Source organism: Symphalangus syndactylus, chromosome 6, assembly GCF_028878055.3.
Source record: "Symphalangus syndactylus isolate Jambi chromosome 6, NHGRI_mSymSyn1-v2.1_pri, whole genome shotgun sequence".
Lineage (NCBI taxonomy): Eukaryota > Metazoa > Chordata > Mammalia > Primates > Hylobatidae > Symphalangus > Symphalangus syndactylus.
Window position 1 is genome coordinate 74,998,485 of NC_072428.2, and position 27,655 is coordinate 75,026,139.

General features: G+C 37.5%; 1 protein-coding gene across 1 annotated transcript; it reads left to right on the forward strand.

Moving 5' to 3' along the window:
• The first annotated feature begins 17,537 nt into the window (after positions 1-17,537).
• LOC129484744 (putative tripartite motif-containing protein 49B) lies at positions 17,538-26,664 on the forward strand. The gene is made up of 7 exons (XM_055283233.1): positions 17,538-17,577; positions 20,180-20,603; positions 20,860-20,955; positions 22,768-22,998; positions 23,712-23,734; positions 24,893-24,990; positions 26,079-26,664. The coding sequence occupies exons 2-7, from the start codon at positions 20,184-20,186 to the stop codon at positions 26,576-26,578; spliced, it is 1,368 nt and encodes a 455-aa protein (XP_055139208.1). The 5' UTR covers positions 17,538-17,577; positions 20,180-20,183; the 3' UTR covers positions 26,579-26,664.
• The last annotated feature ends 991 nt before the right edge of the window (positions 26,665-27,655 follow it).

Consider the following 27,655-nt stretch of genomic DNA (forward strand, 5'->3'; position numbering starts at 1 on the left):
CTTTCCTTACTCAGAGGATCATCCACTGCAAGAAGAACAAAAATCAGGTCAAGGAGTTACGTGGGGGTCAGATGTTATCTGCCCAGGTACTGGCTTTATTTGTACCTCCTGTAAGTGACAGAATACAGGGAGCAAAAAGACTTTGGAGACTCTCATCTATGAAGATCAAGGGTTATTATGACTTCTACAGCACAGGAGAATCCTTAAAATCACACAGAAAAACAAATAAACATATCATGAATTGCGTGAGTCAGTGATTTAATGTCTGGCTTTGCATGATTTGTTTCAAGATATATGTAACATTCTTTATTTATTTAGTAGAAAATGCCACTTGCATTGTTTGTATTCAATATAAATAACAAATGGACTTCAGGCTGCTATGATGCTCCTATTTAATGGGATATAAAATGTGCCTGTTCCTTTTTTTTTCTTTTCTTTTCTTTTTTTTTTTGAGAGAGTCTCACTCTGCTGCCCAGGCTGGAGTGCAGTGGTGTGATCTCAGCTCACTGCAGCCTCCTGGGCTCAAGCGATTCTGCTTCCTCAGCCTCCTGAGTAGCTGGGATTACAGGCATGTGACACCATGCCCAGCTAATTTTTGTATTTTTAGTATAGATGGGGTTTTGCCATGTTGGCCAGGCTGGTTTCCAACCGTTGACCTCTGGTGATATGCTCTCTCAACCTTAGAGGATTACAGGCATGAGCCACTCTGCCAGGCCTCACCTCCTCCATTTTTAAACATCAAAATAAGATGGACTTCCATACATTTGCAGTTTAGAAGTTTCTGAAAATAATGATCATGTTCTGCTTTTACATGACCTGGTCAGCCACTGCTTCATTCAGTCTAATCCTGGTTTTAGCCCTCTGTTGTCTAATGGCTGCCTTACAAGTTTGGGCCATTTTCATAGAACCCTCAGCTTCCAGTTGTTGTGAAATGTATCTTACAGCAGTAAAGTTGTTCTGTTTATGGAAGTTTTAGTTATTTGGTTGGTCAAAGCTTTCTAATTTTTATGATAAATATTATTTCTATAATATATGATAAATTCACAGAAATTAAAACTAAAATGGGAAATGGCTCAACCAAGGAATCCACTAAACAGAAATTGAGGCTGTACTGCCAAGCAGCTGGCTCTTACCTCTGAATTTGTTGAGCATCTCTAGCACTCCGGTGATGTGCCAGGAAGTGAGTTCTGGGTTCACTGGCTGGGGCTTTTCCATTTGCACCAACTCTGTCCTGCAAAGAACAACCTCGGTTACACGTTTAGGCCCAGGGATAATCACACAGTCGTACAAATGTTTCAGATTTTCATCCAAGATATTTCTTGAGAAATCTCCCTTTTTTGTTAAATTCAGTATACATTTTATTCAACTATATTGGGGATAGAGCAATGTTACTTTTATCTAAATTTAACATGTCAAAGTCCAGTTTCTCCATTCTCTCATACATGATCCTAATTTAAAATTACTGAGTGTCATTTGCTCCCTCTCCCCCGCTGGCCTCTTCAAAGCATACAGATATCCTGGGATTCTTGCTGAGAGAAGAAAACTCAGCCAAAGCCTTTGCGACCTCCGTCGGTAGTTGTCGCCAGTGATGCAGTCAGGGTCTTACAGGGAATGCCCACTGGCACTAAAGGTTTTGAACTTTTGTTCAAACCAAAGGAGTCTATTTTCAGCCTGTCAGCTCTGGTGCTGAGAGTCCTGAGGCAGCCACTCCCTTCTTAGATTCTGCCTACAACAGGGGAGTGCAGAGATGGAACAGGGCCCGGCTATTGATGTCCCTGGGAACAAATCCTCCCTCCCTTTCCTGTCCGTAGGGCGTTTCCCTCCTTCCTCTCTTTTTCACCTGTCACTTCTCTAGAATAGGAGACTCCTTTGTGATAACTCAGAGTAATCTTCTTCTTAAGATTTGCTGGGGAAGGGCTGGAGAAGACGGGGGTGAGTGGGTAGAAGAAAATCCAGAATGGCACACTGTTGTTACATATATTTTCATTCAGCCAGACAAGAAGGAAACTTCTGAGACAAAGAAGCTTAAGGTCTCAGGTTCTCCATTGAAACCAAAATGGAACACAGCCACAGATCAATGCTAAATACCTCAAAACATGTAGTTGACCCTTAAGCAACAAGGGTTTGAAATTTGGGGGTCCACTTCTAAGTGGATTTTTTTCAATGAAAGTTTCACCTAGCTTGCCTGCCTCTCCTGCCTCCCACTCCATTTCTTTTGTTTCTGCCTCTGCCACTGCTGAGACACTGTCTTCTCTTCCTCCTCCTCTTCAGCTTACTCAATGTGAAGACAGTGAAGATGAAGACCCTTATGGTGATCAACTTCTTAATGAGTAATAAGTATATTTTCTCTTCCTTATAATTTTCTCAATTATATTTTTTTCTCCAGCTTACTTTATTGTTAGGATACAGCATATAATCCATATAACATACAATATATGTTAATTGACTATTTACAGTATCGACAGGCTTCCAGTCAATAAAAGGTCATTCATAGTTTGGTTTTGGTAAAGTCAGAAGTTATACTTGGGTTTTCAACTATGTGGAATTGCATGAAGGTAGTTAGTGAACCTAATCCCCACCTTTTTCAATGGTACATTGACTTTCAAGGGTACATTGACTTTATCAATAAGGGAATGACTTTCTCAGAAATCAAAGTTCGTTAGTGTAACTCACCATTCCAGTATGTTTTCCAAGTCCTGCAGAGAAAAACACAAGTACTTAATCATGAGAATTCTGTCCTACTTTCCCTAGTATTCTTTGTTGTTTTTCTGGGTTAACAAGATAGGTTTATTGATACACCTCTAAGGAACCATCCAAGGCTGTGTTAATAACAGAACCTCAGCTGAACCACGGTGGGCTTCCTCAGTGGGCATTAGGAATGAAGGAGCTGAGAATAAGACTGTGGAGTGATGTACACGGCTATCTAGGTTCTCAGTCACTCATCTCCCAGGCTTAATCGCAAGAAGCGAGGATGTACTAGGGAACTTAAATTGAGTTTTATTTACAAAGCTAATATTCTCCTGGCCTAGCATTTGGTTGATTTTGGATAACATTTCTTTGTGGTTAGTACTCCTGATTATGCCGAAGAGGATTTTGTCCTATGTGATCTACCAAAATGGCAAAAATCTCCCAAAGATTACCAGAATATGCCAAAATAAGTCACTGGACAAATGCAATGACAGAGTCAAAGAGCATGTGTCACTTATCTGAGAGTAGTTACATTTGCAGGTAGCATATGAATGTCCTGGCAGCATTGCCCAACAAAGTCTTCCTGACTCTGGATGATGGATCCTCCCTCCTCACCTGGAGCAGCTTCACATCAGGCATGTTGCACGTCTCCCACAGCTCTCTGTGCATGTCTTCCGTCTGTTTTATATGTTGGGTTATTCTTACTTCACTGTCTCGGAGTTGTCGAACAATCTCTTCTGTTTCTCTGTCCATTGTCTCCAGATGGCGTTGCTCCTCCTCCAGGAGAAATTGGTGCAACTTCTGATATTGATATCTGATCATCCCTTTCCTGAGGGCCACATAGTCCTGCAGAGATGCTCAGTTAAAAGAATTGCATCTCCTCACTCTCAACAAAACACTTAACACTTCAACTGTTATTCTCCTAGGATATGCAAGCAGTAAACTCATAAGCTCTGTGTCTCATACTTGGAAAGGTTCTAGAAGATCTGCTAGTCTCCTCTACCCATCCTTTCTTCATGTTCCTCCTAGTCTCCCTTCCTGTATAAATCAGTACCTCAAAAGGGCTCCAGATCGCTTCCTGTGATGCTTCTAGAGGATTCTTACTTCATTGTCTTTTTTACCTGGTTCTTCTTAATTTTCTCTTGTTCCTTTGCCTGATTCTTCTAAACATTTTAAAATATTTCAGTATGCACTCTACTGCCGAGTTTTTAAAGAAATTACTTCAGGGTGTTTTTTGTCCCCACTATTTTCTCTATTTCCCTCCTCACCTTCACAGCAAAACTTTAAACTACTCAATGTGAATACAATGCTTTAAATAACTCAATGCTATCCTATTCTCAGTGCCTTGGAAGTTTTATCTAAACCCTCAAAGTTACATGACGAATAACTATCATGCCCTGTTTATTTCATCTACATGTACATACTAGTATTTTTTGCACCAGCTCCTGTTGGCCTGAATAATGATAATTGCTGATATATCATTTGAAACCACTGTTTTGTTTTTTTCTGGGAAGAGGACACTGCTATTTTTTAACTGGTAAGCAGAATTCAGCTAAGAAGTCTAAGCTAGCATTGTGCCAATCTACATTAAAAATAGAAAACCTTTTTATCCCTACCGTTAATGAATGGATTTTGCTAATTCCCTGATTTAGATTGGTTTGCATTTCTTGAGTGCTCCTCCATAAAGGATTCATTTTCTTTAGAAGTTTCTCCTGCAAAATAGACATGACCTTTAGTAGCAGATAAGACATTACTGGATATGTTATTCCCTTTTTATGAGAAAAGCCTGTTGTTGAGAGAACGGTAAATTTGAGTTCCCCTGAAGTGGTCAGTGTTTTTACAAGTTAACCTAATTTGATTCTAATATGTGGAATATCAGAGGTAACAGAAACATATAGTAGAGAGTTTCAGGAGACCCAACAGCTAATCAATTTTTTAAGAAATTGGATTTCATATATCCTGGCTCTGGAGAAGTCAAGCTTGCAGCGAAAGCAACCCGTGTTCTCAGGGTTTCCAAAAATTCAACCTTTACATAAATACAATGAAAAATTGTTATTTCTTATTCAAGACAATGTTTTTGCTCAGAATGAGCTCAGACCCTCAGAGTATCTTCATATTTTGAAATGGTGACTACGCAAGCTATGAAAATACTCAGCAACAATTAATCAATTTTTACTTAAACCAAAAAAGAAAGTAAACACTCGAATTTTTTCTTTTTTTCTTTTTCTTTTTCTTTTTTTTTGACACAGAGTCTCGCTCTGTCGCCCAGGCTGGAGTGCAGTGGTGTGATCTCTGCTCATTGGAGCTCTGCCTTCCAGGTTCACGCCATTCTCCTGCCTCAGCCTCCTGAGTAGCTGAGACTACAGGCACCCGCCACCATGCCCGGCTAATTTTTTTGTATTATTGGTAGAGACGGGGTTTCACCGTGTTAGCCAGGATGATCTTGATGTCCTGACCTCGTGATCCCCCACCTCGGCCTCCCAAAGTGCTGGGATTACAGGCGTGAGCCACCACGCCCGGCCCGAATTTTTTCTTTAAAGAATCCAGAGATGTAATTAATGGAAGCATGACCACCAATTTATCTTTATTCCCTGTATTTCTCCACAGTGATCAAAGTCCCTACTTCCTGGGAGTCTTTACCAGTTGATGGGGTCTATTTGAACACTTTTCAAATCCAGTCTGCTCATTGAAGATTTGAAAAGGACTACAAACATGACCTTTACAACAAGGTTTTTCCAATTAATCCTACACATTTAACACTTACATGACAACATGTAGTATACTACAAATCTACAGTAAGCAAAGCAGCATGGTACTGGTGTCAAAATAGACAAGTAAACCAGCGGAACAGATCAGAGAACCTGGAAACTGTCACACCTCTCTACAGCCAACTGAATTTTGACAAAGGTAGCAACAGTATTTATTGGGGAAAAGACAGTCTTTTCAATTAACACTACTGGCAAAACTGGATATTTACATGCAGGGAATAAAATTACATCCTCACCTCTCACCCTATGCAAAATCAACTCAAAATAGATTGAAAGCTTTAATGTAAAACCTGAAAGAACGAATCTACTAGAAGAAAACAAAGAAGAGATGCTCCAGGACATTAATCTGAGAAAAAATTGTATGAATAAAATCACAAAAAGCTAGTCCACAAAAGCAAAAATCAACAACTGGAATTATATTAAACTGCAAAGCTTCTGCACAGCAAAGGAAACAATCAATGGAGTGGAAACACAACTGACAGAATGAGAAAAAATATTTACCAACTATTCACTGGACGGGAGATTGATATCTTGAATATACAAGGAAGTCAAATAACTCAATAGCAAATTAAAAAGAAGAAAAAAAATCCCCGAACAACCCAATTAAAAAATGGGCAAATGATCTGAACGGACAATTAACATATGCCAATTTACAAAATAAAATTGTAGTGGAAAAAGGCTAGTCTGTATACGTAACATATTGAAAATTGTAAGCTCTTTTTGGAATCCATAATTACACAAATACAGTGGAATTATAGCTGCTAAGACACAACATGTCAAATAATGCATAATGTAATATAATACAAAACGGGGGCTAGGCATAGTGCAGCGTGCCTCTAATCCTGGCATTGAGGAGGCCAAGGTATGAGGATGGATTCGAGTCAGCAGTTCTAAACCAGCCTGCGCATCTTATTGACATCTCATCTCTACTAAAAATTCTTTTAAAAATAATGCTGGCATGATGGCACATGCTTATAGTCTCAGCTACTCAGGAGACTGTGGCGGCAGGATTGCTTGAGCCCAGGAGGTCCAGGGTGCAGTGAGCCATGATAGTGCTACTTCAGTTCAGCCTAGGTGACAGAGTTGAGATCCTATCTCAAAAAAGAAAAAACCCAGTCAAATAACTCGACATAGCACAAACCAATATATTATAAATACTCTCATTACAGATATTTTAAACAATGATGTTATTTCAAATAACTGGTAAGCTACTCATTTGCTTAGACGAGACGTAAATGTCCTGGCCAGGGAGTTTGAAGTATTTTTATAAGAAAAATTAAGCATGAAGGGCCTTAGTACAAATGTCATACACACCAGAATCTGCGATGTATTGTCTCAAGTCTAGAACATTCGTGGATATCCAGGTCAGCAGCAATACTGAGCTCACCAAAGCCCAGGCTCCACAGATTCAGTCTGACATATCTGGAGAAGTCTTCTCTGGACAACTCTGCTTTTTAAGTGGTTAGACTCACATAAGAACACTCCCACTTCCTGAGATTGGCTACTGTCTGGAGAAAGAAGTGGAAATGGAAGATTAGGTAACACAGAAGAGTGTAACACTGGGGAAGGGTGTAACATGGGGTGATTGGATTTATCAAGTATAGACAATCATGCCTAGGGGATTATAGCTCAACAGAAAGTAGAGGATTTTGGAGTGAGATGCAAGAATCTTAACCTGACATAGGTAGTTCACAGACATTAAAACTGAAACAATTATTTCATTGAGTAATGTTTTATTTCACAAACAATGCCCTCACAATTAAAAACAATTGCTTTATTATTTTGAACTGAAATATATCATCTATATTTCCATTAAAGATTTTTTATTTATTCTTCAACAAGTATATACTAATGACAATGAACTAGGTATTAGAAATAAATTATATTAAAATATAATAGACAATTTCAGTCCTGCTAGAACATCCAGACTAGTGAATGAGATGTATCATAATTAAAGAATCACACAAGTAAATATACAATTTGAACTATAAGCTCAATAAATGAGCAATACATGTTTCGAGGGTCTGTAGTAGGAGGGAGGTGCTGAATGTAAGTTTACACAAGGGTTTCATGAAGATATGAGAGCACTGAGATTGTCTTCCCTATTTTACGACTATTTTCAATGGTGAATTTATGCAAAAATAAAATATGTGTTTTTGATTTTACATCACGGTGACTAATTTTAAATTAGATACTTTACATAAGTATATATGTATGGACATGTAGAAGATGTACAGCATGTATATTTATATTAAAACATGATGCAATATCATAAATCATTATTTAAACAATAATTATGTGTATAATTATCTTTAACAAAGTACATTCAGAAAACTAATTTTGAATAGAGTTTGGTGACTCCTATCTGTAATTCCAGCTACTTGGACAGCTGGGCAAAAGGGTCACTTGATTCTAGGAATTCCAGGTTTCCCCAGGCAACATAGGGTGACACCTGTCTCTACAAAAATAATGTTTTTACCCAGGCCTGGAAGCAAGCACATGTAGTTCTGGCTAATCAGGAGGACCAGGCAGGAAGATCACTTGAGCCTAGGTGTTTGAGGCTGCAATGAGCTATGATCATGCACTGCACTTTGCCCTGAGTGACAGAGTGACAACTTGTCTAAATAAAGGAAAGAAAAAAATGAAAGAAAAACAAAGTTATAAGTTAGAAAGTGTTTCCTTTTCCCTGTTCTCTAGCAGAATTTGTCTAAAAGTGTGTTATTTCTTTCTAAAATGCTTCGAAAATTTCGCTGAAAGAGATCACTGGAGTTTTCTTTGTGAGTTTTGCTTTTTAAATAATACAGAGAATTTTAAGAATCCAAATCATATCTTTCATTTTTCTATGTTCTCTTTCGTCTGTTTTAGTCAGCTGTTTTTCAAGAAATTTTCTTCTGTCATCAAAATTGTCAAATGTATAGGCATAAATTGTTCTGAAAATATTCATACTGGCTTATTGATATCTGGATGACCTATAACTTTGCCTGTTTATTCATGATTTGAACTCCCCCTCTCCATTGTTTAAATGAATCTCATTGGGAATTTATTAATTTAATTTATCTATTTAAAGAGCCTACTTTTGAATTTGTTGATTTATCTTTTGCATGCTTTTTAATCAATTTTCTGCAATTTCTCTAATTTTATTTTTAGTTTTATAACGGGAATTTGCTTGAATTTTTCTGGCTGTTTGCGACAGACCTTTCTTTGTTAATAACAGATGCATTTAATGATGTACATTGTTTGGTTAGCATTGTCTTAAATACATTTCAAAAGTTTTTTGTTTTGAATTTTGAATAGTATTTAATTAAACATACTTTCTTCATTGTTTTTCTTTAGTGCATGTATTTTCAGGGAAACTATAAAGTAGAGGGGAGGGAATGCATTTTTCTAATGATATTTAAAACAATTCGAAACAATTGAAATTAATTTTAATAAAACATTATAACCCAATATATCCAAAATGTTTTCAATGTAATAAACATTACAAATATTAGTGAGATATTTTATATATTTTTTCTGAGACACGGTTTGGCTTTGTCACCCAGGCTGCAGTGCAGTCCCTGGATCCTGTCTAGCTGCAGTGTCAACCCGCCGGGCTATAGCAATCTTCCCACCTCAGCTTCCCCAGTACCTGGGACTACAGGTTCATGCCACCATGCTCCGCTAATTTTTATTTTTTTGGAGACACGAGTTTTTGCAATGTTGCCTAGGCTTTTCTCAAACTCCTTTCCTGTGTCCACCTCTCAATGTGCTGCGATGACAGGCTTGAACAATAATGTTCATACATTTTAGGAAGAAAGTCTAAGCCTACTTAGGTTTTTTAAAAAAAATGTAGATTGGAATTTACTTTCTCTAAACTCAATACTTTCTAGAACTCTGAATTAGAGTCAAGTATTAAAGGCCCCAGGAAGACAATTTTAGAAGAAAAGTTTTCAAAGTGAGCCAAGCTAGATGCTTTATAATTGAGCATTCACTGGATATGTCTTGGCATCCTAATGGCCAATGCTGAGGGTTTTTATTTGTTTTAATAATGTGAAAGACTGAACTTTGTTACATGTACATTGTGTAGAATTTCCAAAGTTAGAAACTTTTCTTAGAAAACACTTCACTACATTCATTTTATTTATGTATTTTTTGAAAAATTTAAACTATGCATGGATACACCCCTAATAGAAGATTAGGTTTCTGCAGTTTCAAAGGCAAAACCTAGTCCTTTTGATTGGCTCAATTTAATTGTATAATTGCTGTATCGATTAAAATTAAAAAAAACTTCTACAAATACATTACAATGATAGATAACTAAATCAGTTATCTGAGTCATTATACAATGTTACATTTTTTTTTTTTCTTCTGAGATGGAGTCTGGCTCTTTCACGCAGGCTGGAGTGAAGTGGCAGGATCTCAGCTCACTGCAACCTCCACCCCAGGGGTTCAAGCAAATCTCCTGCTGGGATTACAGGTGCCTGCCACCATGCCCAGCTGATTTTTGTATTTTTAGTAGGGAGGGGGTTTCACCATGTTTGCCAGGCTGATCTTCAACTCCTGACCTCAGGTAATCCACCTGCCTGGGCCTCCCAAATTGCTGGGATTACAGGCATGAGCTGCCACAGCGGCCTGATGTTACCTTTTTAAGTCCACATAAAGTGACTTTATAATTATCTTTTTATGACTCCTTATTAAAACCTAAAATATATGAACAGCAATTTTGTTTTCTACTTTTATCTACAATACTAGATTTTCCATGATTTTTAAAGAGCAGAAGACTTTTCTTTTTTTTTTTTGAAATGTAGTCTCGCTCTGTTGCCCAGGCTGAATTGCAGTGGCACCATCAGGGTTCACTGCATCCTCTGCCTCTCAGGTTCAGGTGATTCTCCTGCCACAGCCTCCTGAGTAGCTGGGACTACAGGTCTGTGCCACTATGCCAGCCTAATTTTTGTATTTGTATTAGAAATAAGGTTTTGCCATGTTGATCAGACTTGTCTTGAACTCCTAACCTCAAGGGATCCGCCCACCTCGGCTTCCCAAAGTGTTGGGACTGAGCCACCACGCCCAGACTGGATTGGTTTTTAAGAACTTGATTTATACATATTTAGTTTTAAAGAATGACTTTTTGTGTTTTTAAACTTTTTAAAGTTAAAAACATTTCACAAGAAACTGGTGAACTTAAATGACATTGAAGATAATTTACTATTACTTAACAGAGAGGTCATCTTTGGAGAATGGGTTATGGGTGTAAAACTGAAAAATAGATTTGTATCCTGAGATTAGTATTCTGAAGCTCTATCTCTAGTGACTTAGAGAAATTCTCAAATCACCAAACACAGTAAATAAATGAATAGAAAAGTATAGTGGCTCATTCACTTCTCTAAAGCATTTTCTAAACTCCCAGAATTACAAAAAGCACGGAAGACTCAAATATTTTGCTGAAATGGGTCAGAATGGGAGGTATCTACTTAGCCTATGGGTGCTTTCAACTCTGACTCAGCAAATTATAGGTATTAACTTTCTCTGTGGCCTACTCCTCACACCCTCCTAACCCATTCTTGTTCAATATTCTTCTTAATTCTGCATCTAGGTTTGCTATCATATTACCATCCAAATAATAATTGATTTGGATGTATTTACATAATACAAAGTTCTTTAAGTAACTAACAACATTTACTTAGCATTAATTGTTCCCTTTCTATATATGAAGCACTGTTCTAGTTGCTGATACCTACAATATTTTTTACAGACTTTAAAGTACATCGGCATACACAGTGTGAAATCATTTTTGTGTGTGTTTGTTATTTAGGTCACAACATAAAATACATACTGCTAGAATTCTAATAAAAACATACTGCATCCCAGCACTTTGGGAGGCCGAGGCGGGCGGATCACGAGGTCAGGAGATCCACACCACGGTGAAACCCCGTCTCTACTAAAAATACAAAAAATTAGCCGGGCGTGGTGGCGGGCGCCTGTAGTCCCAGCTACTCGGAGAGGCTGAGGCAGGAGAATGGCGTGAACCCGGGAGGTGGAGCTTGCACTGAGCCGAGATTGCGCCACTGCCCTCCAGCCTGGGCGACAGAGCGAGACTCCGTCTCAAAAAAAAAAAAACATACTGCACAGGAATGATGAGACAGCATTTAAATCGAGAAAGTTCAGCTTAACAGGGTCCTATTACCAGTGCATCCTGTTAGCCTAACAACATTCAACATCGTAATTAGCACATCAGTAACAAGCTCTTAACTGAGACGAGGTTAGAAATGTGTATTTTTATTTTATAAATAATCTCTGAAAAAGATAGCCTTCTTAAGCACAAATGTCATTTATAATGGTATGTTCAGTGTTTTTCAATTTTTTACTTTCAAACAATATTCTCAAATATATTTAGAAAAAGGTTTCAAGGCAAAGTATTTCATTAATGCTCATCGTTTGGAAAAAAAAATCCAACTGGAATACAAGAACATGAATTTATGTTTATTTTGGAACTGTGGATTATCATGGTATTTAATCTACTTACTACAAAAAATTTTTGAAAATAGTAATTGATATAACTTGAGACTTTTCATCGAAATTTGAAGAGATCTAACAACATGCATAATGAATTTGAGTTGGAAAAAATGTGTAATACAAGTAAAAACAAAAATGCATTTTCCATTCCTACCTGGAGAAAAAAAAGATGAAATACCATACAGGTTGAGCACCACTAATCAAAATATCTAAAAATCCAAAATACTCCAAAATCTCAAATGTTTTGAGCTGTGAAATGTCACCAAAAGTGAAATATCCCACATGTGACCTCATGTGAGAAGTTACAGTCAAAACATATTCTCAGTGGACAAAAGACTCTCCCAGCCCATTCAGTTGCAATATATCTTTCTGTGTCCACCTAGATGCCCCCAAGCAAGAGCACTCACAAAGGATAATAAAATGGCATGTGTACCCAAACTTTGCTTCATGAATAAAATTATTTAAAATATTGTCTAAAATTATCTTTAGCCTATCTGTATAAGGTGTATACGAAACATAAATTTTGTGTTTACACTTGGGTTGATACACAAGATATATTATGTATATGCAAATATTCTGGCATCCACAAATATCCAAAATCTGAAATTCTTCTGGCCCTAACATTGTGAATAAGAAATAGTCAACTTGTATTACATGGTTTTTATAATGCATTTATTTGAAAATGTGACTGAAATCTGTGGATGAAATTTTACAAACATCAGTTTAAGCCAAATAGTATTATTTTGTATAGCAGAAGGGGATACACTGGGTTTATTTCTCCACAGCATCCAAGTAGAATGTGACAGGGGTAAAGAGGAAAGATTTCTATATGTAGTACTCATGATCCTTTGGGCTTAGGATAGGTGAAGACACAAGACATGCTATCCTTACATTCTGCTCTGTTCCTTGGAAATTTTATAAACAACACTTACTGTTGTTTATAGTTGTTTATGGATTCCAGTGAAGGGAAATGGCTAAGTCCATGAGCACCATTAGAACTGGCAGGGTTCAGGAAAGAATGTGCCAACTCTACTCCACAGTACTCATTTTTCTTTACTGTGCTAGGAAAGATGAATGGAAAACAAATTTGGCAATGTGATGTCTGAGAACAGGATACACAGCCAGATATGGGAAGAATAAAAGACAAGAATCTTGTGTCTACTGAATCTAGAGAAGAAAATGTTCTGTTAACTCTTTGCTATGAAAATGCTTTGAGGCTGGGAACAGTGGCTCACACCTGTAATCCCAGTGCCTTGGAAGGTTGAAGCAGGAGGATTGTTTGAGTCCAGGAGTTTGAGACCAGCCAGAACAGACTAAGAAGACCATATCTCCACAAACAATTTAAAAACTAACCTGAAGTGGGGATGTCTGCCTGTAGTCAGAGCTACTCAGGAGGCTGAGGTTGAGGATCGCTTGAGCCTAGGAGGTTGAGGCTGCAGTAGCTATGATCCAGCAACTGCACTATAGTCTGGGTGACAGAGTGAGACACTGTCTGTAAGAAAATAAAAAGAATAGAAAAGGAAAAACATGATTGAAATCTAAAACCTAGGGTGCTGTTTGTAATTGTTGCCTCCATTATTTTCATAAGGAAGAAAACCTATTTGATTCTGATTTTTACAGCCTAATGATAATGTAGCAATATTCAAGAACTGAATGTTTCATTCATCAGAGAAAGAAACTTCAGAATGTAGGCTGAACCTCACCTGAACACACAAATCTTATGTGCGTCTGTGGCTCTAAGTGAGACAATACATTGAGAGATTTGAGGATTTATGGAGTTGACGGCATGGGATTGATCCCTGAATCCATCCCATACAGGAAACAGGACCACAAAAAGATTGCTTACGACACGGCTTGGTGGCTCACGCCTGTAATCCCAGCACTTTGGGAGGCTGAGGGCGGATCATGAGGTCAGGAGATCGAGACCGTCCTGTCTAACACAGTGTAATCCCGTCTCTACTAAAAATACAAAAAAATTAGCTGGGTATGGTGGCGGGCGCCTGTAGTCCCAGCTACTCAGGAGGCTGAGGCAGGAGAATGGAGTGAATGCGGGAGGTGGAGCCTGCAGTAAGCCAAGATCATGCCGCCACTGCACTCCAGCCTGGGCTACAGAGTGAGACTCGGTCTCAACAACAACAACAAAAAATGCTTACCTTTTATGTGCTCATATATAAAACTGAGACAATGCTATACATATTGCATATTTTCTGTGGAGATTAGGAACAATGTGTGTATGGAGACAGTGCAGTAACTGGTACATCATAGCCCATGTATCACATTGTCCCCTTCCTTTTTCTAACATATTTCTCTCCACTCAAATAGATAAGAGGTTTCTTTTTTTTTTTTTTTTTTTTTTGAGACGGAGTCTCGCTCTGTCGCCCAGGCTGAAGTGCAGTGGCGCAATCTCGGCTCACTGCAAGCTCCGCCTCCCGGGTTCACGCCATTCTCCTGCCTCAGCCTCTCCGAGTAGCTGGGACTACAGGCGCCCGCCACCACGCCCGGCTAATATTTTGTATTTTTAGTAGAAACGGGGTTTCACCGTGGTCTCGATCTCCTGACCTCGTGATCCACCCTCCTCGGCCTCCCAAAGTGCTGGGATTACAAGCGTGAGCCACCGCGCCCGGACGATAAGAGGTTTCAAGAGAAAATGACTGGGGTTTGTAGAAAAATAGATAATAAATGGGTAAAACAATTGAGAAGAAATGCAAAAAAAAAAAAAAAATGTGTTAAAGAAAAGATAGCCCTGGACATTCAGGACACAGAAAGCAAAATATAACTTTTTGGAAATTTTGTTAGCATGAGAAAAAATATGCAGAATTCTCTCCATGTGTGCAAATAAAACAAACAAAATGTCAAAGGAGTTATAATACCTAGGATTTAAGTGGTATTTATCATATAATGGCATTTTTATAAAAATTAAAAAATTTCCAGAATTAAATAAAGTCAGATTTCTACATATGTTAAGGAAGCAGAAATAGATCACCAACTTTCATACAAAGATTTTCCAATGAGTTTTAGAAGCCAGATGAATAAAAGAGTCTATTATCAGATTCTCAAAAATAGATTTGTAACTCAACAGAAAACTTTGTGGTAGAGGTAGGTTTCAGATGCTAGAATGAAAACAGTCTCATGTACAAAAAAGTATCTTTTCTATTAAAAGGAGAAGCACCGGGAAATAAGGAAATATTTCAAATTGGCTGGAGTGTCCTTTATCCACATCATGGATTGTTCTTGCCTATACCCACCTCTACTCTGTCTTCTGGATTGGGTAGGACTTTTGGAACCTACAAAATTTCAACTCTAAAGAGAATTACTTTCTTATATTTGTTTCATGGTCTGAGACTCAAGTAGGAAATTAGGTTGTTTCCTTGATAATGCCACAGTAGACAGAGGTAGGTCTGTAATTGAAAGCTCCTAATTTCCAGTGCTCTAGGCTTCAGCTGCCTAAAGCTGAGTGTTTGAATAAGTGAATGATGTGGTGCAAAAAGTGGTTGAAATAAAATCAGAAGCTACCTACCTTCCTTTCTCTCCTTGCCCTAATTCCTTCCTGACACACAGCATCATCAGACCTTGTAATGGAGTACCAGGGACCTGCCACAGAGCTCCAGAATTTCAGCAGAGAGTGTCCGCAGGATCCAGTCCATGACCTGAGGGTTTCACAAGTTTCCCACTCTGGAGTCCAGGACTGAGCCAACAGGGCCCCCCCACAAAACCAGGGCTGATCTTACTTCTGTGTGGACACTTTGATTAATTACTTAGATTTATTGAGTTACAGAACGTGCATACAGGGTGGTCAGTCAGTTGGTGGTCTTGGACAGTAAACTGACAATAGAACAAGAAAATCTATTGTTCAAATCCTTGTATTTAATGAAATATAAACTCTGGATGATTTTATGATGTGTCTACTTGAGTACATGTACGTACAAAGAGGGAAATGAGGGCAGTAGCCATTTTGTGGCATAGACATACCTTATTATTCTTCAATGAAACACTTACTTAGGACCTGCTGGAAAGGCATTTTGCAGATGTAAGCAAAGGTCCTAATCCTGTGACTAGGAAGTGTACCCCAGTAAGCCTGACTTCATCAGTGAAAGTCCTTTAAAGAAATACATAGGCATTCCTTGAACAACATTTTAAACAGCAAATGGGACTCTAATCTTCCAACTGCCCGCTGTTGACTTTAAACCAAAGCTTTGATTCATGACCACGGGGATTCAGCCAGCAGGGGATTTCTTTTCCTGATGGACTGTACCCAGGCTCTCACATTTGCTTAAGCAGCCCCCACAATTGTGTAAGCCAAATCTTTGCACTTAATTCATATGTGAATCTCCCTAAATATACATATATCTTATGGGTTCTGCTTTTGTCTTTGAACCTTGACAGACATGGGTCTGATAGATTTGTCTTCACTGTTTTGACAGTCTTGACCATAAGTCTTCTGGACCATTGGCAAATAATTCCTCTGTCGAAGATATTTGAGTAGTCCCTTCTGAAATCTCTTTCTTTATAAAAAATAATTTTCATATAACAACAAAAAGATTTGGTATAGAAAGAAAAATATAGTCCATCCCTATCATTTGGATTCTGTATTTGTGAATTTGCCTATATCCTAAAAGTTATGCATAATCCCCAAAATAATTTCCATGGTGCACTTCTAGTCATTGTAGGACATCATGCACTATGTGGAGAAGAGCGTTAAAATAATAACTCATCTTTCACCCAAGAGACTGGTGAAGTTTTGTAAATTCAATGAGAGACCTCAGGTTAGTGAGTTTATTCGGTTAATCAGTGATTTCTCTTAGAGTGGTAGAAAACAGAAAACAAAAAGGAAAGCTTTATCTTCCATTGTACTTCTCTGGAAATATCCTATAAATGTGCTAAAGCAGCATTTAAGCTGGATGAGGTGGTTTATACCTGTACTCTTAGCACTTTGGAAGGCTGAGACCGGAGGACCACTTGAAGTCAAGAGCTGGAGAACAGCCTGGGCTACAGAGTCATACACTGACTTTACCAAAAATTTCAACAAAAAAAATTAGCCAGGTGATATAGTGTGAGCCTAAAGTCTTAGCTACTTGGAAGGCTGAAGCAGGAGGATTACTTGGAATTCAAGGCTGCAGGGAGCTGTGATTATGCCACTGCACTCCAGAAGGAGACCCTTTCTCTAGAATAAATAAATGTGCACTTAGAGGAATGCCTACATCATGGAAGAAACTCAATAAACAGTATAAAATGTATCTTAGTTAATTTCTAGACTGTGTATGCTCTGACAGGATTTACGTTACATATGATTCATTCAGGCACAGGTATTCAGAATGAAAGTGTGATGATAATTTAATCAGAGCTGCAGAGGTGTGTTCTAAATACTGCATAAGCCTAATCATCTTTGTCTCCACCTTTCTGAATGCTCTAAATACCTGTAAGGAGGTGGGTGTGGTCTTCACAGATTCTTATAAAAGGACGCAGAAGAGACAAGCTCAGTTTTCTCTGAAGGAGAAGGACTGCACTTAGAACTGCATTTTGGTGACCTCTGAAATTCAGTACTGCAGTGAATGAGCTTCTGATCTTGAGGAGAACTTGACAAAATTATTTTTGGAAGAATCATTGTGGGAACCATTAAAAGAACTCAGGGGTGAGTGAAACATATTGATAAAATTATATCATCTTTCCTTTACACAATAATAAATTACAGTGTTAAACATATCTCATTATCTTAAATCTACACAATGATACCATTTGTAACTCATGTTCTTACTATAGATTTTATGAATTATAAGGATACTAATTGTTGTTATTTTGTGTTTTCTATGATTGTTTAATACAGTTCTGAAGAACTTAAAATATCTAGTGTTTGCTGCAACCGATAGGTATGCATAATGAATATATGGAGTTGATACATATATGTACACATAGGTGTGTGTATATGTGTGTAATGAGTGTATTAATATTGTCGAATTGAATTGAGAAGACAATGAATGATGTAAGTTATTTGCTTTCATTACATTGAGGTTTTAGACATGACTGTAAATTAGTAAGGTAATGATGAGCGATGCAAAATAGTGAAAGTAAAACAATGAGAAAGCTCCCCAAAATATCCTACTTTAGAAATCAAAACACAGTTTTTCAACCAAGTAAATTTATAAGACCTAATTTGGTATGTGATTGTAATTGTTCTCTTACTTGAGTCTCAATCTTATTAAACTGTGAAAAATTTCTTAAAATGTCTTAGATGAGCTCTGGAAAATATTTGCAGTTCTAAGATTTTTCACTGCTTTCACTTAAATTCAGGAGTGATATCAAACTAGCAGGATAAAGGACTTAAAATTGCCAAAACAAAGATTATAGTTTTTATATTAGTCAGTGTTCTCCAGACAGAACCATAGGATGTATATGTATATGTGTGCAGGTACATTCATAGGCCATTTGAGTCATCCACAAACCACATATGGTGGTCCCATAAGATTATAATACCAATATGTTTACTGTACCTTTTCTGTATTCAAATATGTTTAGATACACAAATAGTTATCATTGTGTTACAGTTGCCTCCGGTATGCAGTACAGAACATACTGTACGTGTTTGTAGCCTATTGTAGGAACAATAGGCTATAGTGTACTACATAGGTGTGTAGTAAGCTATACCCTCTAGATGTGCGTGGTATATTCTATCGTATTAAAACAATAAAACCACCTGCCTGGGCACTGTGGCTCGTACCTATAATCCCAGCACTTTGGAAAGCCAAGGCGGGTAGATCACTTGAGGCCAGTAGTTCAAGTGCAGCCTGGCCAAGATTGTAAAACCCCGTCTGTACTAACAAAAATGCAAAATTTAGCCAGGCCTAGTGTCACGTTCCTGTAATACCAGGTACTCGGGAACCTGAGGCAGGAGAATCACTTTGACCCTGGAGGCAGAGGTTGCAGTGAGCCGAGATCACGCCACTGCATTTCAGCCTGCGTGACAGAGGGAAGCTCTGTCTCAAAGAAAAAAAAAACTCCTAAAAACACCTGACACATTTCTCAGAACATACATCTGTCCACAAGCTATACATGATTCTACATGGGACAGAATTCATCAGGAAAATTAATTTGCTTGATGATGGAATCTAGAGAGTTCCAATATAGGCTGTCTTTAAGCTGATGTTCTGAGAATACCGGTATCCTGGCTAAGCTCAAGTCCGAAAGCCTCAGAACCAGTTTCAGGAGAGAGACGGAGGAAGTTGCCTTTTCTCTGCCTTTTTCTTTATATCTGAGGTATCAGCTGATTAGATGATGCCCACACACATTGAGAGATGAGGCTCCCGCTCAACTCACCAACTCACATGTCTCTTTCCTCTAGAAACACCTTCACAGACTCACACACAAACAATGCTTCACCAGTTCCCTAGGTATTGGTTAATCCAGTCAGACTGATACTTAAAATTCACCATCACACCATGGAAATATAATTACACCTCTTTGAGTTTAACAGAAAACTCCTATATGTTATTCAGAGTTTGCACAGCCCTAGGGGAAGTTAATTTAATCCGCGAGAAAATAAAAAGACCCAATATCTTTAATAATTTTCCTTTTCTCTGCTAGTAAACCTTGATTGGTTTAATTGCAGTCTTTTTCTTTGTTTATTTGGTTGGTTGGTTGTTTTTTTTAATTTTGTTTTGATTTGGGTCTTTGTTTTTAACTTAATTTAATTTAATTTGATTTAATTTAAAGTCCTGGGATAACTGTGCAGGAGGTGCAGGCTTGTTACGTAGGTAAACTTGTGCCATAGTGGTTTGCTGCCCGGCTTTTGTGTCCCTCTATAAAAATATGTCATAGAACCCTCTGGCCGTCTTCTCATATTTCTTTGGCCCAGGTATTTTTTTCCCACTCTCTCGTAGTCATTCATCAGTTATTGAAAGAAGAATAGGGACAACGATGATTTATTCTGACCACTTAGAATCCAAACCCAATTTCCAGATCCACATTCAGAAAATGGGTAATCGAATAGATTCATATTATGCTACAGACAGGAACTAGGAGAAGATGGGACTGAGAGTCCTCTGGTTAGTAATATCTGCTATGAAGCCAGGAGACTCCCTCTACGTGTGAATTTTTAAGTTTGTAACAGAAGAAATAGTTTGTTGTACTTTAATGAACATTGTCAAGAGTAGAAAATATAACTATCACATATATCCACTTGTTTAGAAGCTTTTCATCAATCCAGGCCCCAAAATGACATGTTTCTCTTTCTTCCTCAGAAACATGAATTCTGGAATCTCGCAAGTCTTCCAGAGGGAACTCACCTGCCCCATCTGCATGAACTACTTCATAGACCCGGTCACCATAGACTGTGGGCACAGCTTTTGCAGGCCCTGTTTCTACCTCCACTGGGAAGACATCCCAATTCTTATTCAGTGCTTTGAATGCACAAAGTCAACACAGCAGAGAAACCTCAAAACTAACATTGATTTGAAGAAGATGGCTTCTCTTGCCAGAAAAGTCAATCTCTGGCTATTCCTGAGCTCTGAGGAGCAAAAGTGTGGCACTCACAAGGACACAAAGAAGATGTTCTGTGAAGTGGACAGGAGCCTGCTCTGTTTGCTGTGCTCCAGCTCTCAGGAGCACCGGGATCACAGACACTGTCCCATTGAGTCGGCTGCTGAGGAACACCGGATAAGTGATGCCTCTGAAGATTGATTTCTGTAAAGGATGCATAAAATTCCTGTGGGTCTATTTTCTTGGAGATTGGATAAAGCCAACTCTGAGTCCCTTTAAGCAGCTCTGTTTGGGCTTTCTTAGCTTCCAACCTCTGGACTTTGACAAACATGAAGGGAAACAAAGGAAATGCCATTTACTAGGGGCTCATCTATCTCTCATTCTGGGCCCCCTCCCTATGTCATGGTCTGCACTGGTGCTTCAATTTATGGCTCTTTTGCAGGAGAAGCTTTTACAGAAAATGCAGTCTTTATGGGAAAAAGCTTGTGAAAATCACAGTAACCTGAATGTGGAAACCACCAGAACCAGACACTGGAAGGTTAGTCCTGTACTACTCTACCTTCTCCAGGAACTTATGGTGGGCAAATGGGTGACTCTTAAAGTTGGAAATTGATATCAAACTGTAATGTTTCTGGGATTCAGTAAAAAAAAAAAAAAAAAAAGCGAGAGAAAACATTGAGAAAAAGTGGCCTCATTTTTATATAGAATAGTATGCTTGTTAGGTAAGATTTATAAGAAAACCACTGATGTCACCCAAAGCATGCTGGTTTGTTTCATACAAACCTATAGTTATACACCAATAGATCCAAGAAACTGGGCCATGTCACAGCATTCTATATGTGCTGGTTGGATAAATGCTGGGCATAAGAATTATTTGGCGGTCATGGAACGCTCAACTGAAACTTCTGAGTGTTGGTCAGCATTAATCTGAATGCTGGTGTGCAAGTAGTATTTGGAATTGTACGGAAAATTTGAGGCAGAAAAATTGACAGGACAAATCTATGGCAACCATGAAATTAAGAATCTCAACTAATTAATGTTGAATAATACATAACAGATGATGAGAAAAGTGGTGAGAAATACGGATTTGTGTCTTGAGGGAGACATGTAAACATGCCAGAAATATGGTAACTAGTATCTAAATAAAAGGAGAACTCCGAGGACTTCAGAAAAATATTAAAAAAATTTTCTCTTTGTGGATGTATACTTTGAGTGTATGATAGCTAATATTTGTTGAAAAGTATTTCATGAGAACCTAGTCTATGTTGAATATTAAATAAGAAAATATACTAGTAAAGAAGAAAGGAAGCACCTTTGTCCTAACAAATCATACAATTCAAATGAGAGAGTCAAGTGGTCAATATGCAAACATATGCAATACATGATGTATTTGAGTGTGGTAGGTTTTTTGTTGGAGAATAATCAAGCAGGGAAGTAGAAAAGGACAATAGAGGCCAGAAACTGGAGATTAGTGTCTGAGTTTTAAATAGGGTGGTCAGAAAAAAGACTCACTGAAAAATTCAAATTGAAACAAAGTTTTCAAGAGGAGGGGGAACACAAATGTGTGTGTGGATATATATGTGGACAACGAGTGTGTATATATATGTATATGTATGTATGTGTGTGTGGTTGTGTGTATATACATATATATATGTATATGTATGTGTGTGTGTTTGTATACATATATATTTTATTTATTTATTTATATATACATATATATATATGTAATTCTAGTTGGAGAGAAGAGCATATGCGGTAATTTTGAGTTTGTTTATATTTGGAGGCCTGAGGAACCACAAAGAAGTCTATGTTTCAGATTGGGATGACTTCAAAAAAGAATGGAAGGAAATGAATTCAGAGAGACAAAGATGGCCAAATCATAAATGCAGCCTTATTAGGATAGGTTTTGGTGGGTGAAACGCATTTAGCTGGACATGTTAGTCTAAGGTCATTTTATATATAATGAGTTTAAGCAACGTGTTGCATATCACAAAAATAGAAATAATTGTTTCCTTTCTAGTAAATATAGCTCTATACTCCAACTCTTAAGCATGAACTGTTCTTACTTTTCCATAAATATGGGCTGGAATAGAGAAATTCAAATTGTGTTTTTTTATTTCCAACTATCTTAGAAAACACATTATCTTGAATAAATTTAATGCAATTGGTCAGGTACAGCTATGTTGACCTTTATGCAGAAAGAAAGGAAAGGAACGAAATTTGTAGATTCTAAGAACTGGCAAGACTGAGGCTTAAACTATTGGATGTTTGAGAGATAAAAAGAATCAGTGAGATTTAATAGGAGATGAATAAATGCATTTCTCTTTTGACTAACCCATTATCACTGCAGAATTACGTGAATTTAAGGCTAGAAGCAATTAGAGCCGAGTATCAGAAGATGCCTGCATTTCACCATGAAGAAGAAAAACATAATTTGGAGATGCTGAAAAAGAAGGGGAAAGATATTTTTCATCAACGTCATTTAAGTAAAGCCAAAATGGCTCATAGGAGGGAGATTTTAAGAGGAATGTACGAGGAGCTGAAGGAAATGTGCCATAAACCAGATTTGGAGCTACTTCAGGTACAAACTCACAATGTGGTTTCAGTTTTTTGAATATTCACATGTATAAGTATTTTCCTCATAGCTGAAATCCATCTCCCTATTTTTATTTCCATGATGTGTTTCCAAAAACACATTCACATAACTAATGCTACTTTTTTGGGAGAGTATAGCCCCACCAAGGGATTCTACAAGGCCAAAGTTCCCTCCTACTTTATCCACCAGCCACAAAACTTTGTGGAATGGTCAAGGTAACAGCCCCAAGAAATATTCCCCATCTAATTCAATAATATACTTTGGGTTGTTAAACATGAATAAAATAGTGATTCATTTACATTTAGGTTAATTTGGAAACATGGCAAAATCAGAAGTTTTAGGAATCTAGGTTCACGTTAACATTATTTTGGGGCACATTCATTTGGGTAACAGGTTCAGGTAAAGATGACTGAGTAGATTTTTCGTGGTTAACATGGAACATACACCCTCTGGGCCTCTTCTCCCTTCACTTGTTTAGAGAATGTCTTCAAGACTCAGACTTTCCCAGGACGTTAATTAATGACAATACAACTGACTGGGTTTTTCATTACAGAAGAAATAGAAAATGCTTTCCAGAAGAGAAGACGGTAGGGGTATAATATCTTCAGAAATTGAGTACAAATCTCACACTGAAGTTAGTGAAAGATGCATCTTGTGAAGTGCACTAAATCTTTCTTCTTCTTCTTTTTTTTTTTCAGGCTTTTGGAGACATATTACACAGGTGAGTGTGTACCTAGATTTTAGCATATGTTATTTAAGATGCCACGAATATCAGAGCAGGCTCTATTAAAGTCATGGCATAAATAATTAAGAGATTGATACCACTTTTTTTTGCATCTACTTTCATTCCCACACCTTAAAAGACAAGGCCACCAAGTAAATAAATGAATAAAAGAAGAGTGAACTAAAACAAACAATTTTATTCCTGATTTTTTTTTTTTTTGAGATGGTGTCTCACTCTGTTGCCCAGGCTGGAGTGCAGTGGCACGATCTCAGCTCACTGCAAGCTCCGCCTCCCGGGTTCACACCATTCCCCTGCCTCAGCCTTCAGAGTACCCGGGACTACAGGCGCCTGCCACCACACCCAGCTAAGTTTTTGTATTTTTAGGAGAGACGGGTTTTCACCGTGTTACCCAGGATGGTCTCTATCTCCTGACCCCATGATAAGATTGCCTCGGCCTCCCAAAGTGCTGGGATTACAGGCGTGAGCCACCGCTCCCAGCCCCGATTTCGTTTTATTGCTTAAAAGCCTGCACAGGGGAAGGATAAGAGTTTTGTTTTGTGGATGGTGAGAAAGTCACCAGAGGAAGCAGGAAAGAAGAGGAGGAAGTATTTTACCAGTGAAAAAGTGTTGATGTTTGGTTTTTTATACATATATACATATCAGTTAACAGTTCTGAAAAATAGATTAAAAAAACTGTGGAGTGTTAGAACTGTAAGTCTCTAGGGAAGTTCTTTGCTAAAAGGCAGATCTCCCTGCCTAGAACAAGTTTCCAGTCTTTATCTTGAGAAGGAAGAAGTGGATGCAGCAATCTCCCCAGAACCCGGCTATTTCAGACAAAGATGTCAGGGGATTCTGCCAAGAAGAGGAACTCAGAATTTCATTTCTAAGTATTCTCAAGGCCATAAGGCTAAGGAATCTTACACATTTGGGGCAAAAAAAAAAAAAAAGAAGGATCACACTGAATTCTGACTTAGATTTTTCCATCATGCTTTAAAATTTAGAAACTGTAAAGAATTAATTTGCAAAAGGAAGTAATTTTTGAATTATCAAATGTGTAGATTCAAAGGATTCTCATGAAATGTCTTTTACATACAAATAGTGACTTTTATTCATTTTATGGCTGTAGATGTTGTAACTGCAGGTTTTTCCTTGCAGGACTGAGTCCGTGCTGCTGCACATGCCCCAGCCTCTGAATCCGGAGCTCAGTGCAGGGCCCATCACTGGACTGATGGACAGGCTCAACCAATTCCGAGGTAAGTCTCCACCCATAGGCAGCACTCCCACTTTATGTAAATATTATTATTGTTAAGATCATATAGGTAATATTTCATATTTCATCAAATATTTTACTTCTTTTAAGACATAAGTGAACAACATAACCATGCAACCCTTTGGTATCTGTGTCTGTATTTATAGTGAGATTTATAGCATTAAGTTTGAAAGACAGTGAAAAAGAAATACTTTCTGGCATAATATGTACTCAATTATATAACGGGAAAAAGGAGTAGGTAGAAAATTTAAAAAAGGAGCAAAGGAAATAATTCTCAGAATGGTGAATTATTTAATGTTAAATAAAAATTGTACATTTCTTTAGTATATTCATTTGAACTGCTAAGAAATGTTCTTTGCGGGATTATAGTTATCCGGAGATTCTTGGGGATTTTGTATTTTTTTAATATGTATATATTATTCATATATTGCAAACATTTGAATTAATGGGTACAGCTTGAAGGAAGAAATCATTCTGTGAATACAAGTAAAATTACAAATGAAATTAAGTTCAGTTTAATTGCAATATGAAGAGCTACATGTTAAATCTAAAATCCAGCTTCAGCCCAGAGCTAGCATGGAGGACCACAGAGAGACTGGTCAAAGATTTTGCGGAGATCTGCTTTAAATTATCACTTTTAACATGTACATATGGATTTTTATCCAGATACCTAGAGCAGTTCTTGAGTAAGTGAAAATCTTCACATTCTTTCCAAAATGATAGCACTAGTTTTTAAGAATAAGAAACATTTCTAAATAATGATCTTGATAACAGCATAGCATTTAGGGCATAAAATGTGTAAATTTTACTTTGAAAATTGGATCGCAAAAAGTTGGTCTCACATTTGGCTCTCAATATGTAAGTTTTCAAAAAAAATATAATAACTGTGGTTAGAGTTTTGTTTGTCTTGTATACAATATTAATCATCTCTATACTTTACTAGAAGTTACAAGCAAAATTGTCTTTATGACTTTACATTTCCTGGTAAAGTAACTTCTTGATAGAACAATTATTTTTTTTTATTTATACATGTCTATGCATGTTTACTTTTTCTTTTTTTTTTTTTTGCAGTGCATATTACTCTGCATCATGAAGAGGCCAACAGTCATATCTTTCTTTATGAAATTTTGAGAAGCATGTGTATTGGATGTGACCATCAAGATGTACCCTATGTCACTGCAACACCTAGAAGTTTTCTTGCATGGGGTGCTCAGACTTTCACCTCTGGCAAATATTACTGGGAGGTCCATGTGGGGGACTCCTGGAATTGGGCTTTTGGTGTCTGTAACATGTATTGGAAAGAGAAGCATCAGAATGAGAAGACAGATGGAGAGGAGGGACTCTTTCTTTTTGGGTGTGTTAAGAATGAAATTCAATGCAGTCTCTTTACCACCTCCCGAATTATGCTGCAATATATCCCAAGACCTACCAGCCGAGTAGGATTATTCCTGGATTGTGAGGCTAAGACTGTGAGCTTTGTTGATGTTAATCAAAGCTCCCTAATATACACCATCCCTAATTGCTCTTTCTCACCTCCTCTCAGGCCTATCTTTTGCTGTATTCACTTCTGACCAGAGACAAATCAGAAATGTGTTCACATGCTGTGGGAACCCCCTTATCCCAGGAAGTCCTCTTCCTTGTGCCTTAACATACAGGACAAATAGGCCCTCTTTTATGTCTTGAATTGCCTTCTAATGTTATCAAAACTCATTTATTGTGTTACTATTAAATATGCTGAAAACGCTAAAAGTATATTTATTGGTCCTTTATTAAATGATTTTTGAAAAATTATTATTCATGATCATGGCATACAGTATATTCTCTTATTTCTCTTTCTTTCTGACTGTCACTGAGTGAAATAATAGATGACAGACATGTCTGAATGAAGTTAAAATTAATTGAAGACAGTCCGGATCTTTTGCTTCATGCAAAAAACTTGGAGTGAAGTGTCAATGATAACGGGGAAATGTTTTTCTTCCTCTTTATCTAACTATATCACACTTATCCACCATGTCTCATTGTATTAATCTATCCTTTGAGGTAATATTTGACCTTCTATGCTGGGCTTTATTTTGCAATTCTCACCACAGATATGAATAATCCTTCATTATTAGTGTGCTCGTCTACATTGAAATACACAAGGTGATCAGACCAATGCTGGATTAATTAAATATTGGAAAAAAGGTAACTAAGTATTGACTCCTACCTCAAACCATACACAGTCATTTCCAGATAGATTCAAGTCCTGAAAGGACGGGGAACCTTATACAATGTTCTCATAAGGATATCTTAACCAGGGAACAAATTAATAATTCAAACAATTAGTTCATTTATATTGATAATGATGACTTCTGTGTTTCAAAAAATATTATGCAAACTAGTAGTGGAGAAAGATATCTACCCCAACATACATAAAGTAAAATATAATACATGTATATGATGAATACTTAAATTGTAATAAATAAAAGACAGTGAACTCAATAGAAGATTGGCTAAAATATCTGAACAGACACTTTACAGAATTGGATACATAAATAACTAGCCAAATATAAAAAAGCGTTCACTTTCATTAGTCTTACAAAAGTAAGAATTATTCCACCAGTTGTACCACAGGCCCCCATACAAAAATACCAAAATTTAAAGACACA